We start from the raw sequence: 13547 nt of genomic DNA, 5'->3' as shown, positions 1-13547 counted from the left end.
GGACATCCAAATTTGCAAACAAGGTGTCATACTTTTCAAGTTTCAAATTAATACCATAGGTCCACCTAATAAAAATGACCTTGACCCCAAGGTTAGAGATCAAGTTTAGAGATAGTGTTTATTCAGATTTAGCTTTTGTGCTTTCTGTGCAGTGCAAATCCAAGGAACGGGATGAGCTAATGAGAGTACGAATGGGGGCGATCGTGGCTCAAGAGTTGGGAGTTCGTCTTGTAATCGGAAGGTTGCCGGTTCGAGCCCTGGCTTGGACAGTCTCAGTCGTTGTGTCCTTGGGCAAGACACTTCACCCGTTGCCTACTGGTGGTGGTCAGAGGGCCCGGTGGCGCCAGTGTCCGGCAGCCTCGCCTCTGTCAGTGCGCCCCAGGGTGGCTGTGGCTACAATGTAGCTTGCCATCACCAGTGTGTGAATGTGTGTGTGAATGGGTGGATGACTGGATATGTAAAGCGCTTTGGGGTCCTTAGGGACTAGTAAAGCGCTATATAAATACAGGCCATTTACCATTTACTCTAAATGAAGCATTTTCAGGCCGGCTTCCTACTCTCTGTGGAGTGAGGGTAGAAAGGGAACAAGGAGCTAATAACTATACTGGCAGGTTTAAGCAGAGCAGACAGAAATATTGCATTTTATAGTATTTAAAAATAATAGTAATGGCTTGAATATGAAATCTAAGAAACACCAGCCTGGACATTTTAACCAAGTTGGTGTACCCAGTTGTCTCAGCTCAGATATAGCGTGCAGCGGGTTTGTGTACTTTTGCATACCCAAATTCAGCCGTCTTGGCTCCCAGCTCCAATTTGACAGACTGTGTGCATCTGTGTGGCTGGTACCATTGGGGAGAAAGAAAGTGCAGGGATGCTTATCCATGAATGACGGCGCTAAAACATGTGCTTGATTTGACTGGCAGGTTCCTGTTTCGCAGCGGTAACCAGGAGCACCCAGGGGACAAGATCGAGAACACCACGGTGGAAATACTGCCCGTCTCGGTATGAAAACACCCACACACACAGACTCTTACACACGTCTGCCACCTTTCTCTGGTGCGGTGTGTGAATGGCTCTGATTAGATTATATCGAATGGCTGCTCTGAGGGACGTGGGGTATTGATTATTGACAGGAATGTGAGTGTGACAGAATCGCATACTCTTCCAGAGGTGATTCATTCTGACACTGTGCGCCACGCTTTGAGAACTGTTGCCAACATGTCTTTGAATGCAGCTCAAATGAGAGTCATCATTAAGATTATAAGATGAGTGTTTTATTTCATTTCATTTCGCTGTCCATCTGTTGTTGCCCTCTTATGTTAGGAAAGTGGACTTCAGACCAAAGACAAGTACAAGCGAACTGAAGATCGCTTTTATAGGATCGGTATGTGAATGTAATGAATTGCTACATGCTGTTTAAATACATGTTTTCTAGTTAGCTTTAGCATATTGGTTTAGAAAATATGTGTAAATCAGTTAAGGTTAAGGATCGTTTTTGCCTCTGATCGCTTACAAGTTTTGAGGTGTGCCTGTTTATTTAAACACACAGGTCAGTTTGAAAAGGGTGTGGCCGAAGGGGCTGTAGATCCTTCGCTGAATCCTGTTGTTGCGCTCCGACTTTCGGTTCTCAAGGACTCTGCTGTGTGGGCCATTCTCAGTGAAGTAAGCCAATCACACTTGCCATCTGTTGATGTGTTGCACAATAAACAATGAATATCAATGCACTAACTCCATGGTTGTACCTGTTTCCCCACAGATACATATAAAAAGGGTAACAAGCTGAACGGTCCTGAGGGCCTACGTGAGTGATGGCCCCTGGGGAACAGAGCCCCCCTAGGCTGCTTATGCAGGGCCCCTGGCACCTAGCGACCAGCAGTAAAGTCATTAGGGCTTAGAGTTGCTCGTCCGAGCTTGTCTGACGAATGCCACCTGTTTGTCCCCCGCTCTCCCTAATATACTTTTGCTTCTCATCAGTCTGTTTCTCCCCTTCTTCATTCTTCTCTCCCTCACTCTTTTGCTCTTCGTTTATTTGTGAGAATGTGAATACTACTGTCTGACAAACAACAGCGGAGTGTGTGAGGACTTTTGATCCATGCTCTGTTGTTAAGCAGCTTTTAAAACAATCAGAAAAAAAATACTGGGACAAATTAATCAAGCATCTGAGGGAGAACCGGTCACCTGGCCACTGGTGTAGATGCTGCCAAATCCTTCAGTTACTCAATGCTGCCACCTTTTGGGCGAGCTGGGGCATTGCACTGTCACTAGCGCCTCAGCGAAGCCTGCCATGATCAAGAATGTTGTCATCACTAGTGGCCAGTTGCTCTCTGTTCTCTGCAGAGATGACGGAGCTCCAGATCAACACCAGCCCAAACATTAGAAAAAAATGTTTCCATCTAGAAAGGTGTGGGTTCCATTTAAATGCTCAGCTTATCCTGAAACACACACTCAGGATGAGCTTACCATTAAAAAGATCCTGCCTGTAACCAGACGGTGACACCTTTGACCACATGCCAGTATCAGTGGTAACTACCCTACTCCATGAAGACAATGAATACCAACACCTCTTATCTGACAGGCTGTGTATGACCTCAGTGTCCATTTATAGGAAATCAATCGGACATTGCCTTGGCACCATTTTCCTGAAGGAATATATTGTTATATTGATATATTATTACAGCTACGACTGACGATCTATGAAGGTGATTTAATTTATTTGAAATAAATCTTTAATTTGTACAAGAGGTAAAATATATTTTTATTCTATCAAGAGATGTTTATGGTAGTTCAGAGTCTGTGTCTTTGTGTACTTTTGTGCGTTTTTCTTTTCTAAATGCTATTGTACATATTATTTTCATTATAACAGCTACTTGCAGTTGCTTTCTCTGTCAGTACAAATAGCTTGGTTCAGTTTCTTATTGTTTCTCTCCTTTTGACGCAAAATGTCATAACTAATTTATTGGAACTGATAAAAAAAAACTTGATCGTAGGAAATCTGCTGAACAAAGCTGTAGCTGTGTGGGTCGAAATTGGTAATATGTGCCTTATATGTTGGTCCCTTGAAAGTATTTAACGTTATTCCCGCTCACGTTTGCCTACACGTCAATTGCTGGATATACTAATGTTTTGAATATTTTGAACCCACACAGTCCAATTAGTGATTGGATGTCAACGACAATAATTGTGTGTTGTGCTGAAAGTGGTAAATGAGCAGGGTTTGTGCCAGACGACCATCTGAAACGGCGTGATTTGCACTGCTTTCTTTTTTACAATCTTAGCCTTCATCGCTGTACCCAGTTTTCCATTTTTCCCACGTTTTTTTCCTCCACATTGCAATTCGTTTGTCCAGTCATGTGTCAGTTTTTTTTTGATTGGACATAATATTATGACTACTGATAATTGTGGAGAGTGCCACTGATTGTATATATAAATACAGTAACAATTTATGTCTCTCTATTACTTCCTCTTGCCTCTCTGATAGTTTCTAGAAATCAACTTGTATTTGTGGCTGATTTACTGAGTGGAAGCTGTTTTAAAGTGGAACTTCACTCATTTTTACTTGTTAAAAGGGTTTTTTTCAAGGGGGTAGTGAAGTGCCTTTTGGTGGAATCAATATGAATATTTTTTAATTGACTAATCACGCTTGTTCATGTGCATTATTAGTGTGAATGCTTGAAAAGCATTCACAGTATTGTTGTTGTAATCTTTATTATTATTATTATATTTTATTCTGTATTCCGTACGTTTTTTGTAATCCTACTCCTTCAAAACCGTTCAACTTAGAAAAACCATTCCAACACCGTTAGATTCCTATTCTTTTGGACAACACTGCTTCCATTTTTCATATTTTTAACATTTATATTTTTAATTTTATTCAACTTTATTCAACAAAAATTTATAATGTATTTCAATGGGGAGACCCTTCAAATCCTCATTCAACTTACTCATTTTTAAACTCTTACTACTTCCACATACATTGACATAGAGCCACCATTCAAACTTTAAAACGAAGACAAGACATTCAACTATTCAACTTGCATTTATCTTTTCAATATCTATTATACTTTTTCTTCAGTTCCAGTTTAAGTTTCATGATGTTTTTTCACCCGTTTCAGAGTTTATAATGGGTGTGTATGGGACGGAATGTTGGGGCTAGAGTGAGGCAGCTCAACTGCTAGAGTGAGAGGAGCAAAAAAAATAATCTTAAAATCTTTTTTAAAACTGCTGCTGTGTCCGCAGCGTTTGCTCTACAGGTATGATTTTACCCTCAAAACGTAGCCATGGCTGTCCTCTTTCATCCAATGTGTTTACTATTGTACTAGGTGTTATGGTTCTTTCATAAATGTCACCAATGCACAGCCTCCTCCCTCCAACTCTTCCATAGACTCTAATGTTAAAATGGCTCAGAAGGTTCGTTTGAAAATCAGAAGAGCATGGTGTCTTTCCACTGTCACCACGTCCATATAATAAACTCCACAGACATGAAAACTGAGAATTTGGTAGACTAGACATTGCTGTCGCTCACAGTGAAAGAATTTTGTCAATACGACTTTTACTTTTCATTTGGGAACGATTTGTTTCGGCCTGACTTTTCTGTTCATTTTAAGCAGCAAAAGTGAGGTGCATGTCTGTGTCCGTGTGTATGGAGCCATTGGGTGCGGTCACTATAGCAACCAGGCTCACACCTGCCTGCTTAACGAGCTCTCTCTGCCACTCTGCCAAAATTCATCTTAAACACTTCTCTTTCAACTGCTGCTGTGTCCACAGTGTTACAGCCATCATTTTACCCTCAAAACGTCGCCATCGTTGTTCTTTTTCCAACATCTTGTCTTTCAAAGCTCAGAGATGTAAACTTTTTAAACTGTGTGGGTCCAAGTGGAGGGATCACATTTTAGTCATTCAGTGATTCAAAGAATATGACCTTTTAATATTCTTTCAGATGTTTTCTGACTCTAAATGTTCTTTTCTCATTTCTTAGGTTTTTCTAATTTACAATTAAAACATTTTCAGCTTTTTTCCAACTTCTTCTTCTGTGTAACCTTCAGCTTTTAGCAGTTCAGCACTTTTGTTTTCAGGTTAAATTCGGGGTTTTTTTTTTATCTCATTCAAAATTTTTAACTTAAATTCAGTAATTATTTCATTTCAATGCATACATTCAGATTCAAGCATTCACACTGCAGTTTCTTCAGAAAATGCACTTTCTAGTTATTATTTGTAATTCATTAAAAAATGCCTTTTGGGTCATAGCAGGCTCCTCTGCCCCCTGATCAAACCTGAGCTGACTAAAGAAAAGTGGTACATTCTTCACATTTACAGAGGAGATGGGAGAAAATGCAACTCAAGTTGCTGTTTTGAGAGTTTGCTGCATCCATATTTAAACAAACTGAATGCATGTAAACGGCATGAAACGGTCATTTGATCCTTAGGACCCCGCTCCTTCCTGCATTTGTAGAAAGTAGAAGGCAAACAGGAAAGGAGTGTTGCTTCACAGCTGCTGCTCACCTCCAAACATCCATCAGTTCATGTGCCTTCATCGTGTACATGCGTATGCCTGACTTGCATCATTTTTCATTGGACATCTTCCCAAATAAATGCTAAAAGTTGTTACGAGCCATGGCCATTTTGTGTTGATTTTGTTCTACTTGCATTATTCATGTCATCTGCATCACCGGGTTTAATTAAAGACATTGAAAACTTTGCAAATAAGACCTAAAAGTCCAGCGTGTTAAGTTTTCGCAAGTTGATGAATAAAAAAACATACAAGGAAAACTACAATCGTTCCCAGCATGCATAGCTGAGTACTTCCGTTTTCCCATCATGCCATTTCAGAAAGATGGTAGCTTACAGCTTTCATAATAACGTCGGTTTTAGTGCTGTGAACTAGCTGATTTTTCTCACTTGTTAGTTTACTAGTACGGTGATAACTGGTGTTAAATTGAATTCCGAACAATGCCGAAATATTACGAAGACAAGGAGGAGGATAACAGAGCATGCGCAGGCATCAGAGAAGACTTTAAGGCATGTCTCCTTCAGCACGACTGTGTTGTTAAGGTAAGTTAATGTACCCTAGTTGAGGGTGCTTAGCTTAAAACCAAAGCAATCAATTCTGTTACACCTAAAAGACAATCTGGAGACAGAGCCATAAATAAAGCGCGGGAAAGAAATACTTGTGAAAGATTCCTGAGGTTAGCCATGCTTTGTAGCCTACCCACTGTCCTAGAGTACAGCCCATAGACAGTGCTTTAGTTTAACAGCTGCTAGAAACTATATGAATTACATATTACCCAAGATTATTATTGGTTGTCCTTCTTTCTGTCGATTGGCGACACTTGTTTACCTTAAAACTTACACCTGTCCTACGATCGTCATTTCGCTGGGTTGTCAAATGTTGCCAATAACAAGAATTAGCAGCACCACATTAGCCAAGTCGGCGCAGTCTCCCCAAAATACATGTTTGCTTGTTTTTTTTGTGCCTTTAACTGACCGGAGCTGTGGTCGAATATAATAAATAAATAACAACTACTTCGTCTTTTTCTTGACCTCGATAAAAAACACCATGAGGTCGTGGAATAGCGAAAGACTTGGGTAAACAGGATCAGAAAGCCTGCAGGCTCTGCCTCCCATTCTACTTTTAAAAATACCTGTAATCACAAATTAACAGTCTGAGAGCCAAGCGATTCGTAACTTTCTGTGTTAAAAGGATTTAACGGGGAGCCAATGAAGAGAAGCCAGTATGGGAGGAATATCCTCTCTTTCTAGTCCCTGACAGTACCCTCGCTGCAGCAACTGAAAGCTTTTCAGGGAATTTTTAGGACAGCGTGATAATAATAAATGACAGCAGTCCAGCCTATAAATAATAAATGCACCCTGTGTCACCCTGAGACAGGATATTTTTAATTTTAGAGATATTGTGCAGGTGAAAGAAAGCAGTCCTACATATTTGGTCAGAAATGACTCCAAGAATCCTCACAGGAATCTTTCCCTGAGGCCGGGGTAACTCCTTCCATAGCAAGTATCATCAAAAAAAGAAAGCTCACAAAGTGAAATAAAATGTTTATCACTGTGAGGTTACATGAAAAAAACAGGTGGTGATCCTGTCCACTCTTATATGAGTAAAGAGGATCCAGTGTTTAATGGTATGTCACCGATGCCAGTTATACTTGTGTTTATATACAGTGTGGATATAATGTACATTTTACTAATAGGAAGGGCCCAGTGTATGAAGTGGTTTCTTATTTTTTCAGGAGGGAAAGAAACCCAGTGAGTGTCTAAAGGAAGGCCACTGCAAAGCCCTGCAGACATCCTTCTTTGAGTGCAAGAGGTCAATGGTGAGTTTTAGGAAACAGTCAACTAGTCATTAAAACAGAGAGCTTTCTAATTTCTGATAGGGGCTTATTGTGCAGTTAAAAAAAAAAAAAAAAACTTAACCAAGATCATCTGTTTACAGCTGGATGCAAGGTCAAGATTCAGAGGAAGGAAAGGAGAATGAGGAACCAGGCGAAATCTGATGCATCTTTTTAGGGTTCAAGCAGCTCCGAGTACGTGCATTGATGTCCAGGGAATGTTCCAGCGTTACAAATACCTGCTGTGGACATGTGTTGAGAAAGTTGGTGACGCACTGAAAACAGGATTACCGACTAATCAAGCGAAGTGCAGGACTGGGGACAAAACCTGTACAACTCTTCTGATCGATGGGAGTTTTTATTTCTTGGGAGAAAAATGTTGGATGAGTGTGTGTTTAAGGAAATGCAAACACTTGTAATAAATTAATGATTACAATGGACAAGATTTTGTTTCAAAACATTATATTGAACTTCTGATTGATAGCAAACTTGTCTACAGTATAAACATTATACAAATGAGGTGTCCTGCAGAGAGGCAGTGCTATGTCAGTCAGTTCCCAGGTGTAGCTTGCAGTTTCTGCTCTATGCAGGGTGCTGACTTATGACCACCATTGCAAACAGTTTCTTCAGTCACAGAACAAGCAAATCAAGTTCTTCATGTCCTCCCCATGTACCTTCACAGTTGGGTCAATCCACAATTAAAGTCAGTTCAACGCCTTCAGAATTAGACTATAATTAAAAAACTAACAAACAAACAGATGTGGCTCAAAACTCTTCATTTTTGAGTCCATTTAAGAGTGAGCTCAAATTCAGTGTCATTAAATAAAGAGAAGTCTGATTTTTATTCAAGACCTTTTTTTTCCCTTCTTATTAACTCTGAGCATCGATATCATGGGATGTGTCTGTTTCAGTAGCAAAACTACAACACTTGTCCATCACAGTAATTATGAAGGAAATATAAAGGCTTTCTAAAATCCTAGCGGGAGATTGGCCGATCACAACAGTGATTATAAACTTTCTGTTAAGCAGGGCTCTTTATTTTAGGCTCCGCATTCTTTCACATAATAATGGGTGTTTTACATGCCACGCAACTCTTCCATATGAAGGCATGACTGTAGCTGAGCAAATCATCGACTGATGGAAGACTGGTGGTTTGATCAGAATACAGAATTAGAATACTTTATTAATCCCTAAGGAAATTATGTCAATTTTAATACTCAAACAGGGACTTGGACCCTCAATCATCGCATTCACAAACCTGGACGTCCACGTTACCCGCCCCATAAAAACAAACCTGTAAAGGTGCCGCTTCTGGCCGATTTAAATATTATTGTAAAGCTGCCATCATCATCTGCTTGAACTTCTCCAAGTCCACCTTCCTCATGAGACAAACCTCGCGAGCGTCCTTCAGGAAACCCACAGTGTCTACTATCATCATGCCCCTGGTGTGCGTGCCTGACAGCTCCACGCTGACTGGGTATTGGTCGCTTTCTATGATGAACGAATCATCTATGGCGGCAGCCACTGCATACGAGTCGCAGGAAATGAAACCCGAACCCGCGACGCACTCTTTCTGCAAGCGTTCAGTCTGCGCCGCCTGGTAGCTGTGGTGGAAGATCTTCTTCATGAAGCGAGCTTTACTGGTGTCCTGCGCCAACCATTCATCGCAGAACTCCTGTTGAAGTGCGAGCAGAGAAAAGTGTTTTGTTTTGGTCACTTGACGACAAACATGTAGCACGAATCAACTTCTAAACGCTAAAACGTGTAAACACAGGCATTACCCAGGTTAACTTGTTGTAGCAGGTGAACTCCCAGCCGGCCAAGTAGGTGGGACAGCGGTACTCTTTAAGCACGATGTATGCAGCTTCTGGATCCACAGCAAAATTAAACTCCCCACACACTGTGGTGTTCCCTCGAGCTGGATTACACAGGGTAGAGACAATAATGAGAACCCCACACAGACAAAGATTACAATTCTGGTGAAAAAATAATAAATTACCAGTTGATATTTGATGGACTATGTTGTAAACAAAATGTTACTGATAAATCCAATTACCTTGTTTTGAGATTAATTTAAACTGAAAGGGTGGAAAGCAATACTTGGAAAACTTCATAAAGTTTGGTAATGAAAAGCAACAGCTAACGACTTAAATGTTCCATCAATTAAATAATTGTTTCTGCTGTTAGAATGGGTCCACTGGTTATTTAGTCACGTCTGTCTGGAAACACCATAGAATTCATTCTAACGTGTATTTCTTCATAAACAGTTTATATCCTCTGGCCCTATGTAGACTTATGAAGCGACAGTGTTTTACTGACATTCAGTGTTGCCTCCCATGATGTAGAGGCCTTTGAGTTTGCTCGGCAGAGATGGATCCATCTTCACAGCCAGAGCCAAGTTGGTGAGGGGTGCCGTGGCAACCAGAGATACCTGGGAGAAGACACACGGATTAAAATTTTGCAAAAAGCGCACTTGTGCAAGCGCAGAGAGCTTTCCCCCAGAACCTTTTACGTGATAAAGAAAATGTCACTGTGATATTAATGACATTTATTGCTGACATAGCGACGTCATGTGTTTACTTTCCCTAGCGCACATGATGAGAGGAGCCCAGACATCTCAGAGAGCGAGACAGACTGTCATATTTGACAGCAACTTACAGGAGAAATATGGAAACTATCACAATCTCATTCTGAGGGTCTATCACTCACACATTCCTCACCTCTCCTGGGTTCTCGTTTACAATCCTGATCATAGCAATCGCAGCGTTTTCCTTCTGAACAAGCTCCAAACCGGGAGCCTTGGAGTCAGGAGCGTCACCCAGGCCATCCTTCCCGTGGAAGTGCCCCGAGCTGATGCCGCTGTCGCCGAGGATCGGCATAGCAGCGCCTTTAAACACTGGAATCTGCAGAAACATGCAAACGCAGAACCGGTTATAATTCATCCCTGCTTTTATTCCATCAGCATTCCCAAACCAACTTCAGCTTTTAGGCAACTGTAACATTCAGACTTCTGTTTCAAGCTAGAACATACTGCCACTAAGCAGCAGTGGCATTTTTATTTATAGAACACATTTCATTATGTTCAAACTCAATGTGCTGAACACAGAGGTTTAAATATAAAAAGCTTTTGAGTCTGTTTCTGTGTGTTGGAACAGATGTAATTGATCTCAGGTCAGCAGCTTGTTACAAAGAGCTGGAACACACTAACTGAAAGCACCTTCAGCACACTTAGATTTCATTCTGGGAACAGTTAAACCATCTGCTGATGACTTGAGAGGTCAGAGTGGCTCGTAAACAAGGTTGTAAACGGGGGAGCAAATCAGATTAGTCAATTATGAAACTTACGTGAATTTCAAGAAGTGTTTAGAGTTTATTACACCTTCTGTGTGCATGTGAATTGGGGTGGCTGTAGCTCGGGTGGTAGAGCAGGTCATCTGCTCATTAGAAGGTTTGTGTGCCAAATATCCTTGGGCAGGATACTAACCCCAATTTGCTAGAATGAATATTACATAGCAAACACTTAGAAAGAAAAAAAATTGTATAAAATCTAATTTTCGGATTCATCCCTCTCAGCAGAGGTAAAACAGTGCTGTGAGTGACTTTCCACCTTCTGACAATGGTCATTCTGTGGTAAACATAATAAGAACAGTATTGGTTTACTTTAGCAGGGAAGCTAGTTAGTGCTGATCGCGAGGAAAAGCCCTCTCAGCTTTGTATATCAATAAAACCAAAATAATTATCTCTGGAGTAACATCTGAATATATTCTGTTCTTCTTTCTCCTAGAAAGAAAAAGCTGAAAGTATTCAGAGTGACCAGAAGCAGATGAGGGAGAGGCGACTACAGAGCTCAACCTAACATAGATAGAAGGATAGATAAAAATCTTTATTTCCTCCAAAGGGAAATTCAAATAAAATTTCAAGGAGCAATAAAAATAAAGGTGGGCTCACCACTGAGAGTACTATGCTCGCCATGCTGTGTGTATTTTAATAACAGATACAGCCTGGTACATCCTCCAGGGTAAAGAGGGTTAATAAAACACCTGATTTATGTTACTCATTTATCCTGAAGCCTTTTTGAAGCGGCCTAAACTGGCAGTCTTCTGTTTTGTATGTTTGGAAAAAAGTAGAAAGGTACATCTCCATGTGGAAGGATTAACTTGAGAAATGGATGAACATAAATCCTGTAACTTGTGTGCTCATTTCTCTTTATTCATGTTATGAATACATGCATTAAAAAAAACTAAGTAAATGTCAACAATTGACCACTTTGACAAATCTGAATTAACAAAAATATTCCTCTGAGTGAGACGAGGTGCTTTGTGTTTAACTTTGCCCAATTGTTTCCAAGCAGTAGCTGGTTTAATATAATAACTAATATGTGAGATGCTTGATTTCATTTTCAGAGAATTTGGACAAAACTAGAGAACTAAAGCAAACTCCTTCAAACTGTCCACTTTCTGCATCGGGTCATGTGGCATGAGGAACAACTCCTCATTGTTAGACAATTCTATAAAATGCAACCTCGCTTATCACATGAGGCCAGGAAATTCCAACAATGTCACGCTACTTGATTTTAACACGAGTGTGCAACTACAGAGCACCCTACCTCGAGGTGACTGCAGGCTTGCAGGACTCGCAGTGCGTTTTTACACACATTCTCCACTGAGGTGTTTCCATGCACACAGGTAATGCCCAAGATCTGCACATTGGGGGCAGCCAGGGCCATCATGATGGCCTGAGCATCGTCCACGCCACAGTCCACATCCAACAGCAGCTTCTTCCTCATCCTGGACCCTGCGGTAAGAACACAGTTATCCAAGTGTCTGGTTAAACTAAGCTGAAAGAACACGGTCTTTGCACTGTGATAAAGAGGGCAGGAATCAGCTACACCGAGATCAGCTACACCATCTCAGTCAGTGAACCTGATATGAAACAGAAACGTATGCTATTTTCACATCATTACCTGCAGCAGTGTGACAGAAGGATAACCTGCAGTGGGTCACTCTCATAGACGGGAACCGGCCAAATTCAACTGGAAACAACCTTTGAACAGCAATAAAAACACGAAAAGCTGAATGGACAGTGGACCTTGTCCTAGTAGCAAAAGTTAATATTCCATCTACTTTATGGTCTGCTGATTAAAATTCATAATCTGTGACGGAACTACAATCAACCTGTGGAAAGACTGCTTCCTTAAATCCTTCCTACAAAGCGCTTTTTGCAGAAGAAATGTCCCTGAAATGACAGAATAAAGCATCGATGCTGTGTTTTCTAAAACTAAGCAGTCAGTTAAACGCAGTAAAATAAACGTAAACAAGCAAAGCCTGATTTGAGTCCAGCAAGAAAAAGTAACACGTTAATCCCTCACCTTTCCACAGAGGTCGACAAAACATCAGCCACTGCTACAAAGTCCCACAGAAACACAAATTGCTTCTGGGTCCTTATTCTTCGTCTTCTTCTGCCGCTGGTTCTTCTTCGGTGGTTAACACTAACAATCGGGTAGATTACCGCCACCCAGTGAGCTGGAGTGATATTCTGCAGCACGGGATAGGAGGTTCCCAGTTTATCTTTTTATTTATTTCAAATTTTATTTAATTAGTGACAAATTAAATTATTTAATTATGTATTTATTTAATTTATTCTGGCACAGCAGAGAGTTCAATTCAGTCTGCCAGACGGCTGTGGAAAATGTGAAGGAGGGCATAGATTTTTCATGTCTAACTGCAACAATTTTTTTTTTTACAGCTTTTCTTGCTGAGAAAGATCTCTCTCGTGGGCTATTCATACCACGCCATAGTAATTACGTAATGAATAAAATATTAAAACAGAAAAATTCAATTTTTTTTCACTGTTTAGAAATAGAAATTTCTTTTTTTTGTACAATGGATCTATGTGAAGGAAAAAGGACATTTACTATGAATGATGTAGATTATACATCTCAGCAGTGAGCTACCAGAACTCTGTAATTTTGTATTTATTCATGCTGGCAGATTTCTTACATTTACTGCAGCAGCAGTTATCATCATTTGACTTCATCAGAGTCTTGAGAATTTAATTTCTCCCTTTCTATCTCATCCAGTTGCTTTTCTTTGCCCCATTTTTCCTGTATATTAAATATGCCTTCCCTCTGACCCTTGTCCCACCTCCAATGCTTTTACATTCATTTTACTTAGTGCCAGCTCCACTGTTCCCTGTTTAAGTGCCTGT

At 40.5% G+C, this 13547-nt stretch overlaps 3 protein-coding genes across 5 annotated transcripts in view; 2 read left to right on the top strand and 1 right to left on the bottom strand.

Moving 5' to 3' along the window:
- mgat4a (alpha-1,3-mannosyl-glycoprotein 4-beta-N-acetylglucosaminyltransferase A) overlaps window positions 1–3453 on the top strand; it is a 30315-nt gene extending 26862 nt beyond the window's left edge. The window contains exons 13-16 of the mRNA XM_085433654.1: window positions 924–1002; window positions 1324–1384; window positions 1550–1662; window positions 1757–3453. Of these exons, the coding sequence (XP_085289780.1) occupies window positions 924–1002; window positions 1324–1384; window positions 1550–1662; window positions 1757–1783 (280 nt within the window). The 3' untranslated portion in view covers window positions 1784–3453. The remainder of the gene's footprint in view (window positions 1–923; window positions 1003–1323; window positions 1385–1549; window positions 1663–1756) is intronic.
- Window positions 3454–5208: 1755 nt separating this feature from the next.
- coa5 (cytochrome C oxidase assembly factor 5) lies at window positions 5209–8184 on the top strand. Its single transcript, XM_085433653.1, has 3 exons — window positions 5209–6048; window positions 7242–7325; window positions 7445–8184. Exons 1-3 carry the CDS (start codon window positions 5947–5949, stop codon window positions 7484–7486), a joined length of 228 nt encoding a protein of 75 aa, XP_085289779.1. The 5' UTR covers window positions 5209–5946; the 3' UTR covers window positions 7487–8184.
- LOC146690637 (inosine-uridine preferring nucleoside hydrolase) lies at window positions 7800–12880 on the bottom strand. Of its 3 annotated transcripts, XM_085433650.1 has the most exons (8): window positions 12709–12880; window positions 12515–12575; window positions 12304–12383; window positions 11947–12134; window positions 10061–10243; window positions 9660–9771; window positions 9122–9258; window positions 7800–9015 (listed from the first exon to the last, which is right to left on the bottom strand). In XM_085433650.1, exons 1-8 carry the CDS (start codon window positions 12731–12733, stop codon window positions 8668–8670), a joined length of 1134 nt encoding a protein of 377 aa, XP_085289776.1. In that variant the 5' UTR covers window positions 12734–12880; the 3' UTR covers window positions 7800–8667. The 3 variants fall into 3 exon arrangements, with proteins under 3 accessions (XP_085289776.1, XP_085289777.1, XP_085289778.1); XM_085433651.1 differs by lacking the exon at window positions 12515–12575 and having other exon boundaries at window positions 12709–12876; XM_085433652.1 differs by lacking the exons at window positions 12304–12383; window positions 12515–12575 and having other exon boundaries at window positions 12709–12878.
- Between the last annotated feature and the right edge of the window lie 667 nt (window positions 12881–13547).

The sequence above is a fragment of the Copadichromis virginalis genome, linkage group LG16 (assembly GCF_057382275.1).
Source record: "Copadichromis virginalis isolate Kocher_CV1m ecotype Utaka linkage group LG16, C_Virginalis_male_GT1.1, whole genome shotgun sequence".
NCBI lineage: Eukaryota > Metazoa > Chordata > Actinopteri > Cichliformes > Cichlidae > Copadichromis > Copadichromis virginalis.
This window is presented reverse-complemented; position numbering and strand designations above follow the sequence as displayed.